This window comes from Phodopus roborovskii, unplaced genomic scaffold (assembly GCF_943737965.1).
Source record: "Phodopus roborovskii unplaced genomic scaffold, PHOROB, whole genome shotgun sequence".
Lineage (NCBI taxonomy): Eukaryota > Metazoa > Chordata > Mammalia > Rodentia > Cricetidae > Phodopus > Phodopus roborovskii.
In genome coordinates, this window is record NW_026126444.1 from 2778313 (window position 1) to 2802921 (window position 24609).

Sequence of the window (24609 nt, forward strand, 5' to 3'; positions counted from 1 at the left end):
ATATTTTATGTCTCCTAAGTTTGCTACAAAATGATAGTTCAAGAAGCATGTGTGAGTAACTATCAAGTTCCCTCCTGTCATATCTGAAAATACTAGCTTTATCATGTGCTGAACATTTTAGACATTTTATCCCATTAATACCTATAAGAGAACAACTAATAGAACACGTTAAACCACTAATGGCAGGAGGGATCTCACACTTTAGTCGTGATAACATATTTAATGTTCATAATAAATGACAGAAAATTTATATTATCTCTACTTTACAAATGGGGGGGAAATGATATAAAAAGACTAAGTAAGCCACTGAAGGGCCCATAACTAAGAATGAGAAAGCTTGTGTTTGGGCCATGGGGATTTTACCTGGGCTGTGCATACTATGTCATGAGGCTATATTGCCTTACAATAATTTTTGGTGGATGTTTCTGCATGTCCTGCTAATGACTATACACTCTTGTGTGAGAATTTCATCATGTTCTTATCAGGTAGGTTCTTAATTTTTCTACCCCTGAGTGGAGGGAACAGTATGCTTTCTATTATTTGAATGCTTCAGATAGGGAGAGACTTACTATAAGTCATGCATTTTCTTTATCCCTCACCATGGTGTGTGGTGTTTGAGATTAATAATTAAAATAAAAAAACCCAAGTATTTTCATCTAACCAAGGAGCACCAGGGTTTTTTATTTTAGTGCTGATGGTTGTATCATCTAATTCATCCCTGCTGGTTTCCATGGAAACATACCTTTTGGGTGTGCTTGAACATCTGAAATGTGGGTACTGCTTTGATGTCACAAAGTTGAGTCAGTTCCTAGGAAAGAAAAGAATTGTTGTGAAGTCACAGTTTTGGTGACTCTCTGTACCAAGTGTGCGACTTGGTGACTTCTAAGAAGCACTGTCTTAAAGCCTAAGGGCACCTGACACTTTACAGAATTTCCTCACATAACCTCAAAGCCTTCAGGACACCCCTTGTGTAAAGAGGACCATTATGGCATTCTTGGATTTCTCTTTCCAGAGCTCTCTGTGAGGGATGAGATGAAGGTCAAAGGAATGGATGGGGAGTGGCTAAATGAGTTGTATTTAACAACACTGATGATGGAGGGGAGCCCCAGGAAGCCTAGTATGGAAATACCATATTGCAAAAAGAGGAAGAAAAAGGCATGTCTTCACTGGTTACACTGAAGACATGACACTCTTAAGGCTAGCACAGTTTTTTCTTTTAAGCCTTGTTAGCCTTTCCTCCTTACTACTCATCTTTACTTCTGAAACATTTGGAGGAAAAGGACAAGAGAAAGGGCCAGGATTCCATAATTTTAACCCAAATCAAACTGCTTCCAAGTGGTATTTTTTGTTTGTTAGTTTCCCTTGTTTAGAAGCTGAATAAAAGCAGCTGTCCATGGAAAAAGAACTAAACTCTCCTGTTGATATGCCATTTGATTGATTTTAACTCCTTTCTGCCCACAACAGACACAGACACAAAGAAGCATTGCACACACACCAAGTTGTATTTTTAGTAATAATTGCCACAGCAACAGCTCCTCCATAAGTTATTATTAGAAAAGTGTGTCTTAAATTTCTGGATAACTATCACTTACCAAAATTAAATCAAGAACAGACAAACAACTTAAATAGACCTACAAGCTGCAATGAAATAGAAGCAGTCATCGAAAGACTTCCAACCAAAAAAAAAGCCCAGGGCCAGTTGGCTTCAGTGCAGAATTCTACCAGACATTCAAGGAAGAACTAATACCAATACTCCTCAAATTGTTTCACAAAATAGAAACAGAAGGTTCATTGCCAAACTCTTTTTATGAGGCCACAATCATCCTGGTATCCAAGCCACACAAAGGCACAACTAAGAAGGAAAACTACAGATCAATATCCATGATGAACATCAATGCAAAAATGCTCAATAAAATACTGGCAAACTGAATCCAAGAACACATCAGAGAAATCATCCACCATGACCAAGTAGGCTTCATCCCTGGATTGCAGGGATGGTTTAACATACGAAAATCTATCAATGTGATCCACCATATAAACAAACTGAAAAAGAAAAATCATATGATCATCTCCCTAGATGCTGAAAAGGCCTTCGAAAAAATTCAACACCCTTTCACAATAAAGGTCTTGGAGAGATCAGGGATAACAGGAACATACCTAAACAAAATAAGAGCAATATACAGCAAACCAACTGCCAACATCAAACTGAATGGAGAGAAACTTAAGGCGATTCCTCTAAAATCAGGAACAAGACAAGGCTGCCCTCTCTCTCCACATCTCTTCAATATTGTACTTGAAGTTCTAGCTAAAGCTATAAGACAACAAAAGGAGATCAAGGGGATACAAATTGGAAAGGAAGAAGTCAAACTGTCTCTATTTGCAGATGATATGATAGTTTACATAAGCGACCCAATAAACTCTACCAGGGAATTCCTACAGCTGATAAACCTTCAGCAAACTAACAGGATACAAGATAAACTCAAAAAAATCAGTAGCCCTACTTTATTCAGACGACAAAGAGGTGGAGAAAGAAATCAGAGAAACATCACCCTTTACAATAGCCACAAGCAACATAAAGTATTTTGGGGTAAACATTTACCAAACAAGTGAAAGACCTATATAATAAGAACTTTGTGTCTTTAAAGAAAGAAATTAAAGAAGATACCAGAAAATTGAAAGATCTCCCATGCTCTTGGATAGGTAGGATAAACATAGTAAAAATGGCAATATTGCCAAAAGCAATCTACAGATTCAGTGCAACCCCTGTTAAAATCCCACCACAATTCTTCAGTGACCTTGAAAGGATAATAATCAACTTTATTTAGAAAAACAAAAGACCCAGGATAGCCAAAACAACCCTATACAATAAAAGAACTCCAGAAGGCATCACCATTCCTGACTTTAAGCTCTATTACAGAGCTATAGTTCTGAAAACAGCCTGGCATTGGCATAAAAATAGACAGGTAGACCAATGGAATCGAATTGAAAATCCTGATATTAACCCACACACCTACAAACCCTGATTTTTGACAAAATAGCTAAAATTATACAATGGGGTGAGGAAAACATCTTCAACAAATGGTGCTGGCACAATTGGATGATGGTGTGTAGAAGACTGCAGATAGACCCATATCTGTTGCCATGCACAAAACTTGAGTCCAAATGGATCAAAGACCTCAACATCAATCCAGCTACACTGAACCTCTTAGAAGAGAAAGTAGGAGGTACCCTTGAACAAATTGGTATAGGAGACCACTTCCTGAACATAACTCCAGGGGCACAGACACTGAGAACAACAATTAATAAATGGGGCCTCCTCAAACTTAGAAGCTTCTGTAAGGCAAAGGACACAGTGGACAAGACCAAATGGCAGCCCACAGACTGGGAAAAGATTTTCACCAATCCTATATCCGACAAAGGGCTGATCTCCAAAATATACAAAGAAGTCAAGAAACTAGTCAACAAAACATCAAACCCTATTAAAAAATGGGGTACAGAACTGAAGAAAGATTTCTCAATAGAGGAAATCAAAAAGGCTGAAAGACACTTAAGAAAGTGCTCAACATCCTTAGCTATCAGGGAAATGCAAATGAAAACAACTTTGAGATACCATCTTATGCCTGCCAGAATAGCTAAATTAGAAACACCAATGAGGACTCATGCTGGAGAGGATGTGGAGAAAGAGGAACACTCCTCCACTGCTGGTGGGAGTGCAAACTCATACAGCCATTTTGGAGATCAGTATGGCGGTTCCTCAGGAAAATGGGTACTAGTTTACCACAGGACCTGGCAATCCCCCTCTTAGGCATATACCCAAATGATCCACTTCCATGCAATATCTCTTCAACTATGTTCATAGCAGCACTATTTGTAATAGCAAGAACCTGGAAGCAACCTAGATGCCTCTCAACTGAAGTATGGATAAAGAAGATGTGGCATATCTACACAATGGAATACTACTCTGCAGAAAAAAATGGAATCTTGAAATTTGCAGGCAAGTGGATGGGACTTGAAGAAACCATCCTGAATGTGGTAACCCAGTCACAAAAAGAGGAACATGGTATGTACTCGCTCATATATGGATTTTAGACCTAGAGCAAAGGATCACCAGCCTATAATTCATACCACCAGAGGAACTAGGATACAAGGTGTATTCTAAGAGATTCATATAAAGTCCCTCACAGAAGGGGGAAGGGACAAGTCCTCAGAGCACAGGGGAAGTGGGGGGGTAGTGAATGGAGAGAGAATTAGGAGAAAGAGAGGGGGAAGAGAGGAAAACACGAGTGACTAGGAAGAATTAGTCAGGGTAGGAATAGAAGACACAAGAGAGAGAGAGAGAGAGAGAGAGAGAGAGAGAGAGAGAGAGAGAGAGAGAGAGAGAGAGAGAGAGAGAGAGGACATAAAAGAGGGAGCCAATATTGGTTGAAGAGAAAATGGAACCTAAAGAAAGGTCTAGAGACCTACAAGACTGCTGCCAACGAACAATTTGAGCAACCAACTAACAATTTGAGCAACCATGGAAAGGCTACCATAAATAACCTTCCTGGATAGTGAGATCAACAACTAACTTATCCAAGGAGCCTCATCTAATACCTGTTGGAAACAGAAGCAAACACCCATACCTAAGCACTGAGTCAAACTAGAATCCAGATGCAGACGGAGAGGACAAGACCAGGTTGCAGAAACATATAGAGACAGCTTACCTGAACAAGGAGGAGCTGATGGGCCCCCAGACTGATAGCTGGGAAGCCAGCATGGGACTGACTCAGGCCCCCTTGAATATGGGTCTCAGCCAGAAGGACTGAGCAATCTAAGGGACCACAGACAGTGGAACCAGGATGTATCCCTGGTGCACAAAAGGACCTTGTGAACACATCCCCCATGGAGGATAACTGCCTTAACCTAGAGACATGAGAGAAGTCCTAGTTCCCACTTCAAATGACCTGACAGATCTACATGACCCCACCTGGATGGCATTGCCCTACATGTGGAATTAGGCTAGGGGGATGGGAGGGGAGGGTGATCAGAGTGCATGTGAGGGAGCAGAGAGGGTAAAAGGGAGGGAGGGAGGGAGAGAGGGAGAAGGAACTGGGATCAACATGTAAAATAATAAATTAAATAAAAAAAAACAAAAAAGAAAAGTATGTCTTTTGCTTCATCATAAGAAATAAAAAAAATCTATAATCAAAAAGATGAGAGTAACTTGTGTTTGCAAGAATGTGGGGAAATCAGAACTCTCTACTGTAGCAGTGAGAATGTAAAATGATGTGTTTTCTAATTCATCGATATACAATCAAAGTGTAGTAGCAACAACTACACGTGTAGATATAGCTCTAAGAGACATCAAAACTTGAATGATCACACAGAAATTTATTCAGTAAAATTTATGGAAATATCACAATAGCCAAAATCTTCCCATGTATGCAAAATTTGTGTTGTTGACAAAAGTATGACTAATTATGACAAAGAAGAGAACTAATTTCTGATTCCCTGATCATTTTAAAGCTCAGCTTCAACTCAGTGCTTGGGTGGGTCACTTGCTGTTTTTTTTCTGCCCTAGTTGGAAGGCCGAGTGCCTCTCTTGGGTTAGCGTGGAGCTATTGGAGGCAGTGGAACCCTCGAGAGGTGAGGCCTACCAGGAGGCCATTAGTCTTTTTTGGGCCATGCCCCTTCTTCCTCTTTTTTTCTTCCTACTAATGACAGGATTATTTCATTCTGGCATGCACTCCTGCCCAAATGTGCTGCCTTCTGCAGGTCCAAAAGCAGCCATGAGTTGACCAAGGACTCCCTTTTCTAACATGGTGAGACAAAACAAACCTTCTATAGTGACAGAAAGTTAATTAATATAATTACATTTCCTTATTATAAATTAACAACTCCTGGGGATAATAAGTCCTAGGAGATAATTTATACAGCAATAAGACATCTTTGGCTCGAGACTAGAAGGCTGATTATTTTGGGAGAGGGGACAGGAGAAGGGGGAGAACAGATCTAGGGACAAGAGGGAAGAATTTCCTGGAAATTTTATGCTATATAAACACCCCCCAAAAATACAAAGACAGGATACCAAAATGAGATATGTTAAAATGTCTGTAATTATTGAACAAGGTATTAGAAAATGAGTAATAACTTACCACAACCTAAAAATAATTTTTCATCATGGCTCCATTGTAATTTCTGCCTAGATTAGTGGTTCTCAAACTTCCTAATGCTGTGAACCTTTAGTACAGTTCTTCATGTTGTGGTGACCCCTCAACCATAAAATTATTTAGTCATTACTTCATAATTATAATTTTGCTGTTGTTAGGAATCATAATGTAAGCATCTGGTATGCGACCCCCAAAGGGGATGTGAGAACCATGGCCTAGAGTAACAGGGCTGAGGAACAAGTAGTGAGGACTGTTGGGATTGACTGGTGATGTCTGCTACAGGAGGAGGGAGCACCATGTATTTGCTAACATTTAAAGAAAACAGTTTGCTGCATTTAAAACAAAGATGCGGAATTACATTTGTTTTTAACCAGGCACTGCCATCACTTTGACAGAATGGCTCAGTGACGTTGCATTTGGGTTTCGATGTTCCTCACAGAGGATTTAAGAGCCTTACCTTAGATGAGTCCACATCCACACTAGCAAACATGACGTTTTGGTATTTTAGAGACATTGCCTTCAAGACAAAAGAATAAAACAATATAAATATTAACATTTGTACCAAAAATGTCATTTTGAGGAAAGGACATATATAATGTATGACTCTGTTGTTTCTTTCCTTTCTTTCTTCCCTCCCTCCTTCCTTCCTTCCTTTTTTTTCCTTTTGGTTTTTTGAGATAGGGTTTCTCTGTGTATCTCTGGCTGTCTTGGAACTTACTTTGTAGATCAGGCTGGCCTTGACCTCACAAATGTTTGGATTAAGGGTGTGTGATACCCCGGCCGGGCTATGACTTGGTTGTTAAAGAGACCTAAGCATCATTCTGAAGGTTCATTACAGCCTAGAACTTGAAGCTCCTCAAGGTCAAGTGAGGATCCATTCCAGAGTCTAAGGACAAAATGATTGGCATCCTAAGATTTGAGTTGTGTGCAGTGGAGCCAGATCTACCCTGTCAGGGGTAGCATTTTTCTGAAGGCATCAAGGAATTAACTGTAATGGTTTTCAAAATTTGTCTGGGGTGATGGGGGTGGGCTTAGATCACTGTCAGAAATGGTGCCATGGTCCTGGTTTCCCAGAAGAAAGATGCAGTTCTCTGAACCAGACATGTCCTTGGTGCTTTGACCTCCTCATCTGGACAGGGTTTGGAAGGTGTGATGCTGGGGGGGGGCAGTAGGTTTCCCTGAGGACCATCATCAGCCCAGCTTTTTCCACCTTCCCACACTCTCTGCAATCTATCAGATATTGAAACTAGATTTTCCAGACTCTCTTTGTCAGCTGACTTCCAGCTAGTCCATGGGAAGCCATGAAAGGTGGTGGGAGGAAGGGGCTGTCTCCTGCTTCTATTTTGTTCTGGAAATGTCTTTGACAGAGGTGGTGACAGCAAGGTCCTGGCTCATGGGTTGTGCAGATGAAGGACAGTAGTGATTTATGCCAGCACAGATTTATGTTCAGACAGCTGTTGGTCACTTGATAGTGTCTTGATTTGTTTACAGATTATGTCACAAGCATTTCTAGTCACCTTTGTCAAATCAGACTATTCCTGAAAGGTGACATAGAAGGTGTTTAAAGCTTGTCCAAGTGGAGTCAATACCAAATGGAGCTATCCCCAGGGATAGAGAAGTGGGAAATTCAAGGCATGGGGAGGGCTTAGATGGATGCCTGAGAAGCCTGCCACTGGTAATCCTCCCTGCAAGCTTGTGTGTTGATTGCAATTTATGTTGGGGTTCTTTCTTCTGTGGTCTCTTGAAATGGAGATATGGGAGAAAATTCTTGTATAATAAACACAAAGACCAAGAGGCAGTGGTGGTCATGCATCTTATTCCAGCACTCTGGAGACAGAGGCAGGTGGATCTATGTGAGTTCCAGGCCAGCCTGATCTACAGAGAGAGTTCCAGGACAGCAAGGGCTACACAGAGAAACCCTGTCTCAGAAAGACAAACCAAACCAAACAGACCAAAGCAACAACAAAAAGCAGAGGTTGGAGAATCATAAGACTGAGGCCAGCCAGGTAATATATGGAGTTCTAGGCCAGGCCAGGTCAGCCTGTCAGACTCTGGTCCCATCCCCAGCTTTCTCACCCGCTTTCCAGTGACTGAATAAGCATTTAATTCCAGGTATTAAAAACCCTTGTTTATCTTTATTTATCTCTCCTGATTTGATCTCTGATGGGTACAGTGACTAGACAGTGCCTTCTTCCCATCCCCTCATAGATCACGAGTCTAACAAAATCACATGAAAGACCGGAATCTGTTCCCTTACAAAAGGTCCGTCACTACGGTAATCACGGTACAGCAAATGCTAAATTCTTCCAATCACATTTTCCTCCAATTGTCACTCACTCACAGAAACTTCTCCCCCTTTTTGATAGCTATCCTTCTGCTGTGTTTATCTGCATATATAATGAATGGAGTTTACATAATTCCTTTTAATTCTTGTATAATCACTGTCTATTGAAAGACATGAGCTTTTCTTTTAGCTTTTAAATATTAAAGGTAAATACTATGAGTGTTTACAAGTAGGCTCATTTCATTTGATCAAGAGTACAACTGTTAGGTCATAGATTAATTCAATGTTAATTTTTAGGTCATAGGTTAATGACTTAATATGCTATACTAAGTTATTTATAGTACTATTTTTCTAACATTCTAATATTAATACATATACATATAGTTTATATGCCTTATAAATAATTACTGAATTATTTTCAGAGTAAGAATATTTTCTCACCTTTCTACCAACAAAAATATAGCAAAACAGTTTCTTCACATCATCTAACAATACAGATTCCCCACATCATCACCAGTTTTTTTTTTAAAAAGAAAAAGGCTTGAATTTTAAGGCTGGAGAAATATGTCAGTAAAGTGTTTGGTCTTCAATCATGAACACCCGAGTCTGATCCCTAGAACCCATGTGACAAATAGGTGTGGTGATATGCACTTGTAATTCTAGCTCTATGGTTGTAGAGGCTGATGGATCTCTGGGGTTCACTAGTCACAGTAAGGTTAGCCCTTCAGTGAGTTCCAGCCCAGTTAGACACCTTGTCAAAAAAAAAAAAATCCAAAATCCAAAATCCAAAAGCCAAAAGCCAAACCAAAATAACATCAATAAACAAGATAGATGGTGTTTGAGGAATTATGGCAGCTGAGGTGCATAATACACATAATACACACACATGGTGTATTATGTGCCTTTTATTGGCTACTGGCATCAGTTTTAACTATATGTCATTTGAATGGATTCACACTTTTGTACCTGAGTACTGGCTTTTTCTGTGGCATAGTTAGGGGTCCTTCTTTCTTAGTTTTGAGTGACAGAGTGGTCTGCCAGATAGTAATATGTTCTTCTGCACAGTCCAAGAGTTTCAGGCATAGCAGGGATGCGGAAGTGTCACAAAGATGGAAGGATGCTCAGTGGGTAAAGCCCTTGCCATGAAAGTGTAAAGACTGCGATATCTAAAACCCATGAAAAAGCCATTGAGTATGGTGGCCTGCCTATAACCTCAGCATGCAGGAGGCAGACACAGTGGGTCCCCAGAGCAACATGCTTAGTCAGATTAGCTTGAACGATGAGCTCTAAGTTCTGCAAGAGACTTTGCTTCATATGTGAGATAGAGAGGAATTGAGGGAAAAATCTTTCATCAACCTTGGACCTGCATATGTAAATATCCATGCATGCATGCACACTATACCTTTCTTTATCTGCTACAAGCTCATTTAAAACAAAACATTGATGGTTGTGACTTGTGAGAATTAGTTTCAGCAGATCCAAGAGGTCATGTGAGAAAATCCAAGATTTTAGAAACCTCACTGAAAACAGACTATGTTTTTAATTGTGTCATTGTGGTAGTTTGAATGTAATTGGCCCCCATAATCTCATAAGGAGTGGCACTATTAGGAGGTGTGGCTTTGTTGGAGTGGGTATGGCCTTGTTGGAGGAAGTTTGTCACTGTGGGGGTGGGCTTTGAGATTTCCTATGCCTTGGGTACCAGTGAGTGTTTCTGTCCACTTCCTGCTGCCTTGTGGTCAAGATGTAACCAACACCATGTCTGCCTGCATGCTGCTGTTCTCTGCCATGATGATAATGGACTGAATCTCTGGAATTGTAAGTGAGCCACTTTGGTCATGGTGTCCCTTTACAGCAATAGAAATCCTAAGTTAGAAACCCTAAGTCATGGGATTAAAATGTCTTTATATTTGAAGGAAGGAATACATTTCCTAAAGGTGACCAGGAGACTTTTGTACAACCAGGAGAAAGGAAACTAAAATATCCTGGCATGGGAGCTGGAGAGACTTCTCAGTGATTAAGAGCACTGGTGTTCTTTCCGAGGACCAGGGTTCAGTTCTTGGCACACACATGGCAACTCACAACTGTCTGTGACTCTAGTTCTGATGCCTTCTTGTGACCTTCACAGACACCAGGCATGCAAGTGGTACACAGACCTATACTAAGTCTAAGCATAAATATTGCCTCTCTCTGTGGTCTCTTAATATTTGTAAGGTCTGAGTTCCGACTTGGGTAAGATGATATGAATTCCCATTCATTTGTACGCAACAATTCTTCAGCATATGCTGGTGTTCCTTGGTGAACTGCCCACAGACAAATAATCCCAATCTTTGGGCATCTACTAATGAGATTCCAGATTCCAGGGTATTAGCTCCAGGTTCACTGGAATGCTTAAAAACAAATAAAACAACAATAGAAATACACCCTATAGATAGTTCAGAAGTAGAAAAATCTTTTAGAGTGGCTGTGAAACCTTTGGGGACCTAAATTCCTTTGGCAACTATGAGGTAGACACTGGAAATACTTACCTGGAAAATGGGGCCAACCATTTTGCAGGGGCCACACCACTTTGCTGAGAACTCCACCACCACAAGCCTGCTCCCAGCAGCTTTTAACAACTGTTTCAGTTCATCCTAAAACCAGACAGAACACAGGGGGATATGGGCATGGTCACAGACTCTCACAAAGTCTTGCAAGAAATAAAATGAGGATCTTGCAAAGGGTACAAGAATAGGGGAAGTCTTCAAATCCAGGCACCCTACCTTAGGGTCCCACAGATGGTCCAACCTTTTCTGAGTGAGTCTGAGGCTAGACATAGCTTTGTTTTCGAGTACACATGATAGGTGATGCATTCGCAAACAAGCTAGAAGTCTGCTTACCAAATGGCACAGTAGAGGCGGCTACCTTTGGGAAGATGTAGGTCAGCCAGGGAGAAATGAAAGTATTAAGGTGAAAGCAGAGATGCTATGTCAGCTAGATGTCTGTAGCCAATAATTTTAAAGACAGGTAAAATTCATCAATGGTGAGATGTCTTGCTTCGTGGGAGTGTTCACTCTTAAAGTATTAATACCATTCATTTAATGATTTGACTTATGCATTTATTTACTTATTTGCTAAACTTCCTCAGTAAGATTTCCAATAGTTGTTGCTACCACCTAACTAAAGTTTTCCTTCCTGGGACCTCAGATCACTATATTTATATTTGCTCATGGCTGTCATAAACAAGCTGTTTGGGGCCTGGTTTTCCCTATTGGAGTCACTTCTAGTTTTCCCTCATTCTTCCCCAGCCCTTATGGAAGAATGCGCACTGGGTGAGAGAATGACAGCTATAGGGAGTGCTCTGCACAATTTATTTTCTCATTATTCCCTGGAATTGAGATTAACTCACCCACACCGATGCTCTGAACTGTAATCTTTATGCCCAGTGTGCTCAGTATATACTCTCATCGATATCACAGCAAAGGGCACAGATGTTCACCACCTTTCTCAGGGCCATCCAGCAGGTGATGGTGTGACTGGGATTGTTCATTTAGGCAGCCCGACTACAGAGCATATTTTTTCAACCGTTACTGACTTCTCCCATAGATGAACTACACTCTTTTCACTGTGATTAGCAGCATCACTTTAAGTACCCTGGACTAGGTGTTAATCAGGTTAGTTCATAATTGGATTAAGCAGAGAAGGGCCTATCCCTACTAGGGGTGGAGCAAATTCCATAGAAATGGCATGCTTGCCCTTCACCAAGGGGCCCTTGCTAATTAAGTTCCCATTTGGTTTAGTTTCAGGCAGGTGAGACTGATGATTCAAAGATGCTCCCACTTTCTGGCCCTGCATTTCTGCAGAATGGGTGACTGAATTCTCATGTAGCCAAGACAGGCATCTGGTCTTAGTTCTATCTCTATTTCCTGTGGTTTTAGAGATTAAACCCAGGGCAAAGCATAAGCTAGACAAGGTCTACTTTTAGCCCTCTTGTTACTTTTTATTTGGAGATAGAATTTCACTACCTTGCGTAGGCTGGACCTTGTGTTCGATCTATAGCCTAGGCTAGCCTCTGACTTGGCAGTTCTCCTGCCGTTGTCTCCAGGAAGTACCAGCCTGCACCACTACTCTGGCTTCTCATGTGCTTTTAAGGTTACATAGTGAGCTCCAAGTCAGCCAGAGTTTCATGGGTTCTTCTTTCAGTAAGACCCCAAGACAAAAGACATAAAACAAGAGAAAGAACGGAAAGATCTCCCTTGACTTAGCGCAATGGAGGGAGCCTGGGTAGAGGATAATTCCGAGTGCTTATCAAGTCCCATTGAATACTGCTTCGAAGTGTCTTGTGAAATATTTCGTGAAGCCAACAAATACTTGCCATGTCATTAATTATCTGCACCATGATTAACATCTGGGACTTGCTGACGACCCTCTCCTGCTGGTTCAGGTGGATCACTGTAGCTGTCCTATTAATTATGGCATTCTGGATGGAATGAATATAAAGGTAGCTTTTCTATGACATCATCGAACAGGTCATCTCAGGACCTGGAACTTTGGCAGATTCTGAACCTAGTTTCAGGCTGTGACTAGGCAACTAGCTGGCCAGCCAAGAACCTGAAAACCATCAGGTCATCTTGCTCTTATTCTTGTCATTGGTTTCTACACATTTCTTTTCTGACCTCCCCCACCCAAGCATCAAAAACTCACAGTTAATTTCATTTAGGATTTTAAAGAAACTGTCCCTTGTTTGCAGGTCCGTCGAATGGTTGCAGAAAAGATGCCCTCTCCACCCCCTCACCATTGTCACCTGTGCCAGGCGGGAGAGCTGGTCCTCTTCCTCACCAGCTGCAGCACTTGGAGGAGCAGGCTCTGTATCCTAGTTAGGCAGCACAGTAGAGCTGGCCCTGGTGGTATCAGTCTGGGTGGGAGAACTGGCAGTGCCCCTTGTTGCCTGCAGCAATGGGCAAGCTAGCCAGGGCAGTGATGGAGAGCATGCCCCAGTGGTGAGGATTCGGGAGAGCTGGTGGTCAGCCCAGATGCAGGGCTGAGTTGGCCCATCCAACATCCACCCCATCTATTAACTGCTGGAGCATGTGAAGGGGCTAGTGTTTCAGATCCAAGGCTGCAATGACATGGTAACAATAGGATATCCAAGAGAGTCCCAGTGAGGATCCAATATTGATAGTGTAGCAGAAACCAGAGACCTCAAACCAGGCCAGTGACTCACTGTAATGAGCATTTGCAAGTAAAGATGGATGAATAAACATGTATACTGTGTGATTGGTGACACACTACAGCTTCCATGATGATATTTTTGTTTCTTTTTGTCTTTTTTTTTTTTTAATTGTATTTTATTTTTCAGGGGGAAGTTGCAAGGGCAGAGGGCAGACAAAAGGGATGGGGTGATGAGTGGGATTGGAGTGCATAATGTGAAATCCACAAAGAATCAATTAAAAAAAAAACTGCTGGGTAGAAAAGTACTAATACTTAATCCTGTAATGAGCTTCCTGTAAATTCATTTCATGACTCACAGATTCCAGAACTTTGCTGTTTTGCTCTAAACCACTTAGACTACAAAGAAACTTCACTTTCACACAAGCAGTGGTCGGCAATTTTTTTTTTTTTTTTTAAGGGGCAGATAATATTTTAGGTTTTTCAGGCCACGTTTTGTTGTCACACCATCTTTGTGTTCATAACTTTTAAAGACTGTAAAAAAAATAAATTTCTTTGCAAGCTGTAAAAAAAAAAAAACAATTTAAGAATTTTTAGAATTAAAACAAAACAAATCTGGCCATGGCTTCTGTTCCTCAATTCCTCAGATCAACAAGGACAATTAAAAAAAAGTGAGACATGGCTATTTCTACAATAAAAGAAAAATGAGGAATATCTTTGTTTGGGCTTTCCATACCCCCAGTCCTGTGTGTAAGGTGGAGAGACAAATAGCTTGGCCTGGAGGGGAAGTATGTGCATGTGCTAACTTGTCCTTAGTCTCCCTTGACTGGAAAGACTGCTCCAGGACAGGTCAACAGCAAGATGCTACTTTGGTTGTGGGTGGGCTGCAATTTTCATCTATAACAAATAACAAGCAGAGTGTTTCTGATGTCTTTGTCCAATATCTATCTTCCCCATATTTTGCCCCTGAAATGCTTTGCTTATATTGCTCATCTAGACCCGGTTGGCATTAGAATTTGTTACCTTTCTTCTTTTGATCCCTCTGTCATCCCAACCAAAAAACAAACACAAACAAAACCGCAAGAAACAAAAGCAAACGTCATGATTACAGACTGAAGGTCTTATCTTCATGAGTTCTGCCTTCCTTTCTCTCATTTTCACCCAAGAAGGGAAGACAGATGGGACTCAGAGTGAGCATCTGTTGAACAAGGCCTTTCAGTAGACGCCTTACTCATGCTTTGGATCAGAGTTCTTGCTGTCGTGGCAGGTGAGGGACCTTGTCTGCATAGCTGGATATTCAACAGCATGGGGATGTTGAGCTTTACCTACTGGTGTCACTAGCATCCTTGAGTGGTGACAACCATAAATGACATCTGGGGGTGCAAATTTGTGCCTGCATTCTGCAACAACTGCTTCAAACAGAGGGCTGACTTCTAGGTATCATTTCCATGGTTTACCTTGCAAGTTCCTGGATAATTTCATCTACTAACTGTAAGGGGAACGATTGAAATGCAGCAGGTTTTGAAGTTCTGGGTTGCTAGAATTAATTTAGAACTCAAGCCCCAGCCACTTGTCACAGAGAGACACACAGCTAATTAATGAAAACCATCTGCCTCGGGAGGGAGGGCCTAGTCTCTACTCCAAATGACTTTACAGATTTTGTTGGCCCCTCCTGGAAGGCACCACCCTCCCTGTGGAGTGGGGAGGGAATGGGATGGGAGGGTGGTTGGGGGGGATGGGACAGAGGGGGAGAGAGAGAGGGAGGGAGGAGGGAGGGAGGGAGAGGGATCTGGAATCAATATATAAGATAAGAAAAAAAAAAAAAAGGAAAAGGAAAAAATGTCTGCCTCATCCTCCAGTTTCTGGGGGGGTTGTGAGGCTAGGCCACACTTCTGTCCTCTAGTGCTAAGACTTGCAGACTTCCATAGAATTTGCTGCCAAGCAGCTTGCCCAGCCCTAGGGCAAGGAGAGTGCTGAGGAAAGCTTACAGAAGCCTGTTTGTTCTCTACTAGATTTAAGCAGCATTAAACACCAGAAAACAGTCAAGTTTACACAACTCATATCTTAAAACAAAATGTTTGCTGTATTAGTTCATAGACAAGGAAGATTTCTAGTCTCAGCAAAAACAGTCCCAGTTAAGAACTTTCTAGAATAAGAGGAGTCTGGGCATTTCCTTTGGACCCGGCCAGCTGTATTGTTTCCCCAACATGTGCTCACTTGCATTTTCCTAGACTCATTCCTGACATTGTCATTGGAAACGTGAAAGTCAGAGACAGTCTGGGGAGTTTCCTTATGAGCAACTAGAGCTGTAGTTTTGTTCTGTTTTATTTTGTTTGCTATTTAAAAAATTTAGATAGACACTCAGTCCAGAGAGAAGTCAGGATTTAAAAAAAAAAAAAAACTTCAAAAGCTGGCAAGAAAACCAGAAAGTGAGATGGGAAGGAACCAAGTAGAGAGATGAAGGGGAAAAGGAAGCAAGTAAGAAGAAAAATAGCAAAAGAAGATAGAGTTAAAATATAGTCAACGAAAGAAAGAGGGTCAGCAGGGGACTGTAGACAGAAAAACAGACTTATAGACAGAGCTTTCACTGTGTGGAGATGAAGAGTGAATTCTCTTTAGTGCCCCGGTTCTTGCTATTCAAGTCCCACATAGACCTTGATACAAGGTGAAGGTCTCGTCAGTAGAAATGTAGGGCATCAGACTACATCAGATCCATTGATTAAGAAAGAGCCAGCATCCTGACTCTGAATGTTACTCGTGTGCATGCTGATATTTAAAAGAATGACTACTAAGATCCATTTCTAACTGAGGCTCCCTGTAGACCAGTGAATGAGCTACATCCACATGGCCTGGGAACTGTGTGTATTCCCAGACCCCACCCTGGACCTACTGACTCAGAACCTCTGAGGGTGAGGCCCAGCAGTGCACGCCTTATCAAGTCCTCCAAGGATTCTGTTGCATGCTTAGGTCTGAGTGGTATTGCTGTAGTTTCAAACAAAACCTAACAAAACACAGTTCGATTGATTTGTGTCAGCTTCATCACCCTAAAACTGGGGGGTAACATTCAATATACTTAACCCCTTTGTGGCTTGGTGCTTCCTAATCAACCAGGATGGGAAGTGCCTGCAGCATATCTGCTCAGTTCCTGCCAGGCATTAACCCTTTTGATTGCTGGATTTTGGGGAGAACAAGGGTATTCCCAAGGTGGGATTTGTTCAACCTCAGTGAGGTGGGATAAAGGGATAGGAGTAGAGAGACTCATGGCTATTGACCATTATGCATGATTGTGTGTGTGTGTGTGTGTGTGTGTGTGTGTGTGTGTTACTATGGATCAAAGCCAAGGATTTGAGTGTGCTAGACAAGTGCTCTACCACTGAGCTATTACCCCCTCCCCAGTTTTCCACCATATGTTTTTAATAACTTATGACCTAGTATGACTGTCTCTGTGTGCATCAGCTGAACAATGCCTTGTGATACTGATAGTGAAAGCACCAAACAGCTGCCCTTTCTGGATACCAAGTTTCCACTATCAATACTCAAAAATCGAGTTGTCAGAAAATCAGTGTGTTTGTGGGGCTGGACAGATGGTTCAGCAGTTAACAGAGCACTTGTTGCTCTTGCAGAGGATCTGGGTTCAGCTCCCAGCACGACATTGTAGCTTACAACCCTCTGTAATTCTACCATGGAACAGAACTGATTCTCTCTTGTTTTTAACCTCCTTGGTACCATGCATGCCTGTGATACACATGCGTACATGCAGGTGAAAATCTCATATACAAAAAAGAAAAAAAAATCCAAAAATTTTAAAAAGAAGAAATGTTTATTTAAAAGTGTATTTGTCTGGAAATTTAGGATTGAAATGGATGTCTCTGTGGATTTGTTGTTAATGTCAGTGATTCCTTTACTATCAGAAAAGAAAACTCCATTATGTCTTCTGACCCAAAACCAGGGCAGAAAGGAGCTGTGTCTGCTGGCTCAGGCTCAGGGAGCCAAGATGCAGATCCAATGCCCTTTTCTGATATCCTTGGGCACCAGGCAGGCATATGGTACACATATATACATCCATATAGGTAAAACACTAATACACAAAAAATAAAATGAATTGTTTTGAAAGAGAAGATAATTTGTGCCCATACTAACATACCACTAATTTTATTTCTGTTTATTCTTAAAAGAATAAATGTCCTCAACAAGACCCTCCTCATCACAGGGATCAATGTCTTCTGCTCCTCTGCTCACCTAAAGCTAGGAACACTGGGTCTCTTCCATAACTGGAATGTTACTGTGACCAAATACCCCTTAAGAAGCATCCTTAATGGAGGGAAGATTTATTTTGACTGGTCAATAGTTTATAATGGCTGTAGCACAGTCATGGGAGATGTCATTCTGTAAATATGTTTTTCTTATTGGTTAATGAATAAGGCACTGTTGGCCAATAGGAAAGCAAGATAGGTGGGACTAGGAGACAAGGAGGTTTCAGGGAGAGAGGTAGGAGGAGATTCAATATGTAGAGACTTCAGGGAGAACAACTTTGGACCCTCTCTCCGGTAAGATAAGACCACATGGAAGTACTTAGATTAATAGAAATGGGTTAATATTTAAGACAGAGCTAGCCGATAAGAAACAAGTAACTGGCCAACAGCATTTATATTTAATACAGCATCTTTATGTATTATTTGGGGCTGGCGCAGCTGTGGGTCCAGGCCTGCAAGGAAAAACCTTACTCATAACAAAATGGAGTCCAACATGGACGGAAGAACTTCCACTTAAAATGTAACAGAAGCTTAAGAAAGGGTTTTAGAAACAAAAGAACAAAGACAAGCAAGACTTCTTGGTAGCAGCATTTTCCTCAGTTGGACTCTGTTTTGCTAGAGACAAGCAGAAATTTGCACAGCTCCTTTAAGGGAGATTTCCTGACTCAGCATAAGTGGCAAAAATCAGAAGGCTTTAAAAGAACTCCTGTTGCAACTGAATGGTGTGTACCAGAGCGGCAATGGCAGTGACCGCATCTCCAAGCCAGCAACATGCTGCTGGATGGCAGTGTAGACCAAGGCTGTGAGCACAGCTCTCAGTTCTGGCCGTAAAAGTGCCCGCTGCCATCTTGGATAGGCTAATACAGCTGTGGCTTTCATTTTTAGCAATGTTGTTGTTTACCAGATAAAAGACTCGTGATCCCAAAAAGATAAAGATTTACAGTAAAAACAGATTCGGATTAGGGAACACCTTTAAAGGTTTACAGTGTGTTTTAAAATATATGTAGGCTTGGGAGAGAAAATGAAACAGGATAAAATGGTTTAAAACAGAATGATAAAAAGACAGAGTAGCTGAGTGTGGTGGCACATGCCTTTAATTCCAGCAGAGGCAAGCATATCTCTGTGATTTCAAAATAAACCTGGTGTACGGAGTGAATTCCAGGGCAGCCAAAGTTACACAGAGAAACCCTGTCTCAAAAAAATGAAAGTAGAAATAAAACAGTTAAAAAAAAAAAAAAAAAAAAAGCCAGGTAAAGATGGAAAGCACAGAGAAACTTTGGATACTATACACTATTCTATTGTCTTTAAATTGTTTGACTGCTGAGGAAATAACTGTTAAAAGAAATACTGCTGGATTAATTCAATTTATATATTTTTAAAATGCTTTGACTTCCAAATTTAAGTCTAAGGACAGGTTACTGGGGAAAAGGATTTCTATTTTTGTTTCCACAGCAAAAGAAAACCTGTGGATTCCTTCCAGACTAACATGGTTTGATCAAGCAAGACCCCCTGAAGCAATGTCCACTGGACAAGGCAGCCTTGCAGAATACAGCCAGGATTTCTTTGTCTTCTTAGGATCCCCGTGACAGCGCCCCCTACCAGCAGGAAGCAGTGTGGAAAGAACGACACCCAAATATTGTCTATAAATGTTTGTTTTCATTTAAATGGGGTTGGCTATAAATGGCTAATGACCACAAAACTCTTTAAAGGACACAGAGAAAAGTGACGGACAAACTGCCAATATAGGTGGACAGTTTAAAGTTTCCTGCTTTGTTGAGGAGTCTGACAGACAGACTATGGCCTATGGGCTGAAGATGGAAGATTACAGAAGAACTTCGGGTGACTGACCAGGCAGTGAGTTGTCTCTGTCATTTCTAGAGTTTATATATTATCTTTCTGTGTTATTTGATGGAGTTGAAGACAGTTATGGTTATAGTTTTCCTTGGTTAGGATTAAAGATAAGATACATATAAGACTTTAGACTCACAAAGATAGGATAGATGATAGAATATTTACTAAATGTCAATGGACTAAATATTGTTAACTATGGTTCTTATTTGATAACTGTTTTGTTATATATTTTACTATTAAGCTTAAAACCATTTCTTTTATTTTAGACAGAAAAGAGGAGATGATGGGAGATGTCATTCTGTAAATATATTTCTCATATTGGTTAATGAATAAATCACTGTTGGCCAATAGGAAAGCAAGATAGGCAGGACGAGGAGACTAGGAGGAGAGAGGAAGGAGTAGGGAGGAGATCCAAGATGGATGATGGAGAAAGAAGAATGCCAGCCCCTCTCTCCGATAAGATAAGACCATGTGGAAGTACTTAGATTAATAGAAATGGGTTAATAATTAAGACAGAGCTAGCAGATAAGAAACTAGTAACTGGCCTACAGCATTATATCAAATACAGAGTCTCTGTGTATTATTTGAGGCTGGCACAGTTGTGGGTCTAGGCCTGCAGGGAAAACCTACTCCTAACAGCACAGCTTACTCATAGCCTGCTGAACCAGGAAGCAAAAGGTTTGGGGCTAGAATCAGAGAGAACTCTTGTTTTCGGTCTTCCATCTCCAGCCACCAGTGAGGTACAAGTTCATACCTTTTAAAACAGCCCACCAAGGTAATGGCACACACCTTTAACCCCAGCACTCCAGAGGCAGAGGCAGGCGGATCTCTGTGAGTTTGAGGCCAGCCTGTCTACAAGAGCTAGTTCCAGGCCAGCCTCCAAAGCAATACAGAGAAACCCTGTCTCAAAAACAAATCAAAACAAAAACAAACACAAACAAACAAAACAAAAAACAAACAAAAAGCACAAACCAAACAAACAAAACACAAACAAAAACAAAACAGCCCACCAAACATGAGTTCTTCAAATACATGAGCCTGTGGGAGACACCTCACATTCAAACCCTAACAGCACTGTTCTCAGCAACCACACTGTGGTCATCAAAGGATTTCTGTTTTGTTTTGCTTGACAATTACATTCTGGGTGGTATGGCCAGAAACCCTTTCTCTCTCTCTCTCTCTCTCTCTCTCTCTCTCTCTCTCTCTCTCTCTCTCCCTTCCTTCCTTCCTTCCTTCCTTCCTTTCTTCCTTTCTTGCTTGTTTTCTTGCTTTCTTTCTTCTTTCTTTTTTTCTTTGAACTGGGAAGAAACTCAGCCTCTGGCCATCTCAAGTAGTCTTTTCAAGTCAAACCAGAAAATTGATGGAATGGCCCACTGCCCAGCACATTATTAACAAGACTGCACAGGACGCATTTCCTTGGTGAAGCATTAGCAGTCTTATTATTATTGAACTCAGCACAAGTTGCCGGTTTCTGCAAATTGCCTTTCACTAGTATTTATAGAAGAGCCACTATCTTTTGTTTTGTGTGAACTTCTGGTCATCCTCCTGCCTCTGCCTCTGGAGTACTGAGATTGAAGATGTTGTCTTACCACATTCAACTTGAATACAATTTAAAGAGTTTGCATCATTTCATGGAGAAAGCATTTAACACTGACTCTGCTGCTGGCTGCCTCTGTGGCTGAGAGAAGGCAAACCATCTGACCTTTTATGGGTGGGTGTTTTTCACTCACAAATGAAAATATTACAATTGTGTTTTCACTCAACATTTATTAACAATTTAGGTTTGTTTTTAATGAAAAGAATAGAGAGCTTTAGCAAGGGCTGCTTTTGTGCTATTTGAAGTAAACAATCACATGACTGCTCAGAAAGTTGCCTTTACAACTTGTGGTCAGATCATGCTGTGATGATTCACATTTCATCAGTGAAGTTAAGCTCCTTTTCTCTTGAAACACTGGACAGAGCTGGTCAGATGAGGTACCCAGATCAAGTGATTCTGCAGGGTGTGTACTGGAGGGTGGTGACATTGATGCAGTAGCTGAATCTTCCTGGTGTGACCCGGCATGCATGCATATATGCACACTCGCACACAGATTCCTTTCTCTGAAGAGACTTGGCTGATCATTCCTCCATTAGGCCAAGTGGCTTTTGTTTTTTCTGTAGTTATATGTTGTCTATCCTGGAACCTATGAAGAATTGGCATCCAATTTAAATTTTACCAGTTCATTTTGCTCCTTAAAAGGCACCATGGCCTCTGTCTACTTTGGATCTAAACATGTTTGACAGCTGTTAATCTGTCAAGTGAGATGATCTTACTGAGTTTTGAAGATCAAATGAGATTTTCTGTAGAAATGAGTCTGTTAGCCTTGGACAACACTAAGCCAATAATCATTGGGTCTTAAGTATAATTTTCTAAGAACTCAAGTGTATTTTTTTTTATGCTGGGTTTTAATCTTCCTTTTTAAAATATATGTTTATTATTTTTTCTTATTTTACATATTGATCTCAGTTCCCCCTCCCTCCTTCCCTCTCTCCCTCCCATGTCCCCAGTCTTAAGTGTAGAGCAACTTAGTTAAGCTAACAATTCTTTACATCCTCTTTTTTTCCAGTCTTAAACCATGCTTTTATTCACATGTATATGCAATGTGAAGAAAAACAGTATATTTCACTATTTGAAAGTTCTTCTTCTTCTTCTTCTTCTTCTTCTTCTTCTTCTTCTTCTTCTTCTTCTTCTTCTTCTTCTTCTCTTCCCTCCCCCTCCCCCTCCTTCTTCTTCTTAAGACAGGGTCTACTTTGTAGCCCTGGCTAGCCTGGAATTCACTATGTAGACCAAGCTGACTTGGAACCCAGGTTTCTTGGAGATCAGCCTGCTTCTGCCTCCCAAGTGCTGGGACTAAAGGTGTATACTACCATTCCTGGTTAGGCACCTTTCCTTTCCTTTCCTTTTCTTTTTTTTTCCTTTCCTTTCCTTTCCTTTCCTTTCCTTTCCTTTCCTTTCTTTTTCCTCTCTTCCCTTCCCTTTCTCCTTTGCCTTTTTCCTTCCTTCCTTCCTTCCTTCCTTTCTTCCTTCCTGCCTCCCGATAGTTTGAATGTGATGTGACCACCATATGCTCATGCATCTCAAGCTGGTGGTTTGGGAAAACTGGAGTCTAACAGGCGGAGCTTCACTGGAGGAAGTGGGTCACTGGAGACAACTGGCCCCACTTTCTGTTAACGCCTCTACTTCCTAAGTGCAGATGTAATGTGACCATCCAGTCTCCTGCTTCTGCTGCCAGTCTTCACTGCTTGCTACTGTATCTTTCCCACCATGATAAACCCTTTCTCTCCCGAGTTGCTGTTATCAGAGTATCTTATCATAGAAACAGGAAAGGAAACAAAGATGACTCTCCCCACCCCACCTCTCTCTGAGACAGAATACAGCACCTGCTAGTGGAGCACCTCACCATGTCTGCATTCCCAACCTCTAGCTCTTGCACAATCAGTCTCCTGCAAACCCTGGACCTCTATTTTTCAACATAATTCTGCCTGGACGATATGTTATTGTGGTGGTTGAATAGCACCCATGGGCTCATACATGTGAATACCTGGTCCCCAGTCAGTGGAACTGTGTGAGAAGGCTTAGGATGTGTGACTTTATAGGAGGAGGTTCAGGCTTTGAGGGTTCAAAAGACCCAGGCCATTTCTCATGTGTCCTTTTTGCTTTCTGATTATGGGTCAAGATGTGAGCTCTCAGCTGTTTCTGCCACCACGCCATCCTGGACTCTAACCCTCTGAAACCATGAGCCCAATTAAACACTTTCTTGTAGAAGCTGCCTCTGCCACGGTGTTTTGTCACAGAAATAGTGAAGTAGCCAAGACAGTTATTGTCTAATTTGAGAACTGCTTCAGAGTCTGCTGGGTATGTGTAGGATGTGGAAAAGGCATAGTCTATGAGTCCAAATTTGCTTACTAGGAATCAATCTTGAACAAAAACACTTGTAGGAGTCTTCCCTTGGCACTGGAGTTGTAGTTAATCACCCTCCTTATAATGTGGAGGCAGTGGCTGAAACTCATTGTACTCCTCTCCTCACTCCATCCCTCCTCCCCTTCTTTTATTTCTCTCGCCCACTCTACTTTTTTTTTTTTTTTTTTTAAATGTTTTTATTGGTTCTTTGGGAATTTCACATCATGCATCCCACCACACTCATTCCTAGTCCTTCCATGCTCATCTAAGCATTCTTGTGACTTCCCTCCCCTACAAGAAAAAAAAAAACCTAAAATTTAAATTAAAAAAAAAAAAAGAACCGAGTCCAATTTGTGTTAACTACATACTCACTGGAGCATGGTTAAACCCTCAGGGTCCTGTCCCTTAAGTACAATCGAATCCTTCCCCTCCTGCATCCCAGCCAGAAGCCATCAATTGTGGAGAGCTGCACTTAAGTATCCTTACCATACTTTTTAAGAGTTCTCTTGCATAGCTTCCTGCGTGGTCGTTACTTTTTTTTGGAGGGGAGGTGTGGTGTGGGGGTAGGGGTTGTCCCAGAAACCTTCCTTCCATGTCCCCTTTTCTCGACTGTGTATCACAGCAATCATTGGTAACACTGCAAAAGTAGCTTCCTTGCACTTAGCAGTCAGTGCGAGCATGGATCATGGGCTTCTACGTGTTTTATGGTGACAGCACAGACCACAAACACTGCTCCCATCAGCAGTAGGACCATGGATCCAGACAAGGCTCTCAGAGGCAGTCTGGACCATGGACATCAACTTGGCCTCAGGCCACTCATATCAATGTGGTCCCTGGAAGTAGCACAACCCTGGGAAATCACTCTACTTTTTTCTGAACTTTCTTTTTATTCATCCTTTGTGTTTTTCACATCTCACCCATTTATTTCCCTGTCCCTTGGTATCCACTCTCTGCCCTTGCAACCTCCCCCTCCAAAATAAAATGAAA

At 41.4% G+C, this 24609-nt stretch overlaps 1 protein-coding gene across 1 annotated transcript in view; it reads right to left on the reverse strand.

The window, feature by feature from the left end:
- Positions 1-24609, reverse strand: part of LOC127224705 (thioredoxin domain-containing protein 8) — a 48373-nt gene that overhangs the window by 14706 nt on the left and 9058 nt on the right. Inside the window, exons 2-5 of the mRNA XM_051187823.1 lie at positions 12785-12872; positions 10959-11063; positions 6607-6666; positions 743-808 (exon numbers count right to left, since the gene is read on the reverse strand). Coding sequence (XP_051043780.1) covers positions 743-808; positions 6607-6666; positions 10959-11063; positions 12785-12872 — 319 coding nt within the window. The remainder of the gene's footprint in view (positions 1-742; positions 809-6606; positions 6667-10958; positions 11064-12784; positions 12873-24609) is intronic.